Genomic DNA, 5,630 nt, shown 5'->3' with positions numbered 1-5,630 from the left:
ATTCACATGCTCATAGTTCTAAAAAAAAAAAATAGAAGGGTCCCTTTTATCCTTCACCCAGTTTCCCCCAGTGGTGACATCTTGCATAACAATCAAACTTTACCAGAACCGGAAGTTGACATTGATACAATCCACCCACCTTGCTTCACCAGTTTTACATGTGCTCGTTTTGTGTTCGAACCAGTTTCATACAAAACTATATTTTAAGTATCCTCATGCAGCAAATTATTTATGGGATTCTATTTTGATTCCCTCAATCAAGAAACTGTCCTTAATTCATAACTTCAGTAAAACAAACCTGACTTTTCCTATATGGTATTTGTTTAAGGCACAGCCAATAAGGATATGTGAAAAGCCCTCTCTAACCTATTTGCAGAGTGAGGTAGGAGGCATTGCCTTTGGCTCAGCTCATACTAATTTTAAGGCAGCTTGTTTGCAGAAATTCAAGTTTGGGTCCGTTTGTTTTTTCAGACAGCGAACAGCTTAATGTGGATTCTCTACAATTTATCCCGTAATCCCCACGTGCAACAAAAGCTTCTTCAGGAAATTCAGAGTGTATTGCCTGAGACTCAGATGCCACGGGCAGAGGATTTGAGGAACATGCCATATTTAAAAGCCTGCCTGAAAGAATCTATGCGGTAAGGACACATGCCTAAGCCTGTACGAATAAGTTAGAAAGCTGTTCTTTTAAATACATAGTAGGGGGTCTCCCCCATAGACAGCTCCCACAGGTAATTCATAAACATCTACCAGCTGCAAAGAAAGAGCCTTACAACTGTATTCCTTTTCTATTACTCATTTCCTAAATCACTTGGGAAAATTCTATTACATCTTGGAAAGTCAATGCCCTCCTGTTTAAATCAGTAATAATAATGCTCTAATGAATATCGGGCGGCCGAATGCACTAATTAAAATTCAGGGCATGACTGAGGGATCTGAGATGAAAGCCCAGCAAGGGAACCATAGTATTATATGATAAGACATGGAGACGGCTTTGTTTTTGAGCCTCTGGTATAAAATGTTCTTTGAAAGTTCTTTTTAAGCCCTTTCTGGAAAAACAAAACTCACACCCTCTTAGGATTAGAAGGAAATATCTTTAACTTCATAAAGGGTAGAGAGCAGAAACCTAGAACAAAGGTCAAGATTTAGGGTGAAGCATGAAAAACATACCCATTTGCAATCTAGAGTGAAATGGGAAAACCACTATGAACAGCTACTAGGCAGGCTTGTTCTAGGGGGTTAGCCAACCCAATAAGATAAGGAATAAAAGCAAGATAGAAATATCGGGAAGAAAGAGACAAAACCTCTTTGTGAAGACTTGTGACTGGGTTTCCTTTTGGAGCATGACCTTATGTAACAATTGATTAAGTAGACTCTGTATTCCCACGACACCTGAGCTAGAACCTGGTCTGTGCCCACCTTTGCATCTTTGATTTTTTTTTTCAGGCTTACCCCGAGTGTGCCATTTACAACCAGGACTCTTGACAAGGCAATGGTTCTGGGTGAATATGCTTTACCCAAAGGAGTAAGTAGAATTGTACATTTTGCACCATACAGAGCTTTGAAAGACACACTTTCCAAATACTCATCCGATTCCCCTGAAAATTTTTACAGGGAAAGCATTCGTTTTGCAAATATGTAGATTGTAGTGCATAGGTGACATGTTGCAAAGTATAGTATTAGGAACAAGGGTTACGGTAGACCTGGATTCAAGTCAAGCCTTGAGGGACTTATGTACCCTCTGTGAGCCTCACCTTTCTCACCTGTAAAACGGGGGTCATATTGAAATCGACCTCATGGGGCGGTTCTGAGAATGTGACACAAAACTTTGAAGTTCTTTACCTTTTTACTACCTGGCACATTTCAAGCCCTCCATACATGTGGGCAATCATCATTATTATAAATTCATGGGTTACTTTTACATTTGTAAGGTGATTGCTGTTGTAAATTTTGCTCTGCAAATGTCTTCTGGTTATTTTTAATGTTCTGTGTTTCGCTGTGGTTTTAGACAGTGTTGATGCTGAATACCCAGGTGCTGGGGTCCAATGAAGAAAATTTTGAAGATTCAAGTCAGTTTAGACCCGAACGATGGCTTCAAGAGCAAAAGAAGATCAACCCATTCGCACATCTGCCGTTTGGCGTTGGGAAAAGAATGTGCATTGGTCGCCGGCTAGCGGAGCTCCAGCTCCACTTGGCTCTTTGCTGGGTAAATCCCTGACTGGCTCTTGGGAGCTGGGTTCTGTGCTCTTCTGCCAGGCAGGAGCAGAGAGCTAATTGTGCTCTTTTGTGCATGTGTGTTCCAGATTGTCCGCAAGTACGACGTCGTGGCCACGGACAACGAGCCCGTGGAGATGCTGCACTTGGGCCTCCTGGTACCCAGCCGGGAGCTCCCCATCGCTTTCTGCCAGCGATAAGTGGCCTCAGGTGAGCCTCTGGGGTGTTGTGTGTGACCAAAGGGGTGAGCCGAGCTCGGAAGTCAGCCAGACCTGGGTGTGAGGCCCTGCTCACCCTGATTCTCTGGACGACCTTGAGCAGTTACTTCACCATTCTGCCTCCATTTTTTTTTTAATTTTTTAAATGGGGACCCAAGTAGTATCTGCCCAGAAAGTTGATATGACTACTAAATACTTAGCCCAGAGCCTGGCACCAACTAAGTGCTCAATAAATGCAAGTTGCTGTTACAGTTTTTGTACATATCAGGGGTGGACAGACTTTTTTCTGTAAAGGACCAGTTGGCCAATATGTTAGGCTCTGCAGGCCGTAAGGTCTCTATCACATCCACTTAACTCTGCTTGGCAACTTGAAAGCAGCCTCAGCCAATTTGTCAATGAATAGGTGTGGCTGTTGTATCAGTTTTCTATTGCTGCCATAACAAATTGCTAAAGCAAATTACTAAAACTTGGTTAAATAATACAAATTTATTAAGTTACAGTTCAGAAATCTGACACAGCTCTAATCAGGCTAAAATCAAGGTGTGGGCAGGGCTGAGTTCCTTTCTGGAGGCTCTTGGGGAGAATCTATTTCCTTGCTAATATGGGATGTTGGCAGAATTTAGTTTTTTATGGTGTAGGTCTGAGGCCCCCGTTTCTCGCTGTCAGCTGAGAGGTGCTCCCCGCTCCAGAGTCCACCTGCATGCCTTGGTTCAGGACCTCGTCCTCCATCTTCAAAGCCAGAGCTAGTGGCGTTCCTCTCTGTCGCATCTCTCCGACAGGCTATTTATTCAGGATAATCTCCCCAATCTCATAGTCCATAACCTTACTCACATCTGCAAATTTCCTTCCGCCCCCTAAAGTAACAGATGCACAGGTTCCGGGAATTAGGGCATGGATATTTTGGGAGGGCCATTATTCTGCCTTCTAAGGCTGAGTTCCAATAAAACTTTATTTATAAAAACAGGTGGTGTGTCCTATTTGGCCACAGGGTCTTTGTTTACATACCCCTGGCATATAAGTGTATATGTTTAATATATATAATCCTAGCCTGTATTAAATACAAGGTAATACTTTTCCTGCAGTATACCACCCACTGTTAATTATCGAAGTGATAAAATGTTACCCAGAGATACCTCTAATATCATCTTATATGGAAACATGGCATTCCCAACGCACGGCTTTATAGAATTACATGTCAGTATTCAAACTCAGTTTCAATCATGCTGTGCTTTCAACAGCATCTCCTAGAATTTGCCTAGAGTGAACTAGTTACTATTTGCTAACTGCAAATTAAGGGGCATTTGTGGATAAGTGGTTATTTAGGCAAACATGCAGTTTACAGATAAAATTTTTGAATGAGGCCTAAATGAATTCCTCCTCAACTGTCTGGTACCACTAGGCAATTGGTCAAATTCTCAGCATCCCAACAGCATTGAATCAAGGAGGACGATGAAGGAATTCTAGCTTCATTTTGAAACACCCAGCGTTCAGCCAGGACAGCACACACATTTATGGTGGCGAATCACACCATTGGCAAGAGCCCATGGCAAATTTTGGTTTCAGCATTTATTTTTGCTAAGAATTCCTCTCATTTAATTGTATATAATCGGGATATACTTTATTTTCCAGATTTTTTTCCTACCAAGACCTGGAGCAACGGTTTTTATCCTCCCTGCAGGAATGGTGCTATGGCTTCTGCATTACTCGAACGCAAACTTTAAAAGCCCTAGCATGAAACAGCACCTGAAGGACACTGAGGCACAGGTGTTTATACTCTGTCTTCTGTACAATCATCCCAGACGTGGTACTGTCTGTATAGATAATGGTATTTATTAAGACTGTATCTGTTGGAATACAAGGCACTCTGCAGGGTACAATGCTAGCTTCCACTTAACCGATGTCAGCACCGTCCTGACTTACACAGAGCTACCTGTGATCTTGTTTCCTCTTGCATTTTCCATGACATGACAGGGAGGCTGGGCGCTTGTCAGTCAGTCAGGTAAAAATCACTGGATGTTTCTGTCCCTCCCCTACCAAATTCACTGCTTGAATCTTTACTTCTCAAAAGTAAGTTTCTATTTATTTCACAATGAAAGACCCACTGTAGCTACATTGTCTGGAGCTCGCAGTAGTAACATCAACAATCCATTTATTTTAACTCTGTTTAATGTAATATTTGGAAAAAGACTTGCGTAATAATGTAAGCAAAGCTAAATGTTGTCAGGTAAAAGTTATCAGGTCTCTATGATGTTGCATTTTTCCTGCTTTGAAATAGAAACATTATTGGGAAAATAAAGAATACCTCTATTTTAAGAAGTCCTTTAATGAAGTCAAAACCTCTTATCTAAGAATACCTCAATCATTTACTGTGGCATCATTTTGTGAAAGGACCCAGAAAGTCTTTATTTAGTTCACGTATTTCCTCTAGGCATTAAGGAGTGGACCAACAGTTTTTAAATTGTATGTTTATGTGTGTGTATTCTAATGGCAATTTGCTTAAGTCATTTTTTAAAATACATATGCTATTCAACTTAGGATCTCTGGTTTAGGGCAATATTCTAAAGTTTAGTCACAGCTTAAAAATATTCAGTGACTTTCCACACCTTAATTTTCCCATCTATAAAATAGAACAGTAGTGAAGTGTGCATACATTATAGATTAACCATATAACTCGTGATATGTGACTTAAACTCCTTGGGGAGATGTGATTTCATAAATGGAAAATGCATAGAGATTTATAAAACTTTCTTGAAACATTGTGTTTACATATAGTTTATTTACACACATTTTTTACTACTATTTTTCCTAAGAGCATACTCTATATTCCTATATATTTGATAGTTTGCTTTATAGGTTATATTTTTAGAATATTTCAGAAGTATACATTTATAGCTTTATATTTGAATAAATATGTACATATTGCTAAAATGAGTATATGCTTTCTTCTCACTGTGAAATTATTTTTAGAATTATAAATCTATGTGTTGTCCGATTTCAACTGCCTAACTTTTGTGAATTCTCTGAAAGTAAGAATAAAGGTTTTTAAATATTTGACAGATGTTTCCTCTTCACTGCATTTGTTGCAACAACATTTAAAAATTCAAATTTTGTCTTAGTGGGAAAATGTTCTCCTGTGGCCAGTTTACGAGCTCTGTATCATGAAATCTACCTTTACAAAAATCCGGACTTCAATAGCAC

The 5,630-nt window shown here is 39.8% G+C and overlaps 1 protein-coding gene across 1 annotated transcript in view; it reads left to right on the top strand.

The window, feature by feature from the left end:
* Window positions 1-5,428, top strand: part of CYP24A1 (cytochrome P450 family 24 subfamily A member 1) — a 17,153-nt gene extending 11,725 nt beyond the window's left edge. Inside the window, exons 5-9 of the mRNA XM_019640924.1 lie at window positions 472-638; window positions 1,447-1,525; window positions 2,009-2,206; window positions 2,304-2,424; window positions 4,062-5,428. Coding sequence (XP_019496469.1) covers window positions 472-638; window positions 1,447-1,525; window positions 2,009-2,206; window positions 2,304-2,414 — 555 coding nt within the window. The 3' untranslated portion in view covers window positions 2,415-2,424; window positions 4,062-5,428. The remainder of the gene's footprint in view (window positions 1-471; window positions 639-1,446; window positions 1,526-2,008; window positions 2,207-2,303; window positions 2,425-4,061) is intronic.
* Window positions 5,429-5,630: the final 202 nt, after the last annotated feature.

The sequence above is a fragment of the Hipposideros armiger genome, unplaced genomic scaffold (assembly GCF_001890085.2).
Source record: "Hipposideros armiger isolate ML-2016 unplaced genomic scaffold, ASM189008v1 scaffold_54, whole genome shotgun sequence".
NCBI classification, from domain to species: domain Eukaryota; kingdom Metazoa; phylum Chordata; class Mammalia; order Chiroptera; family Hipposideridae; genus Hipposideros; species Hipposideros armiger.
This window is presented reverse-complemented; position numbering and strand designations above follow the sequence as displayed.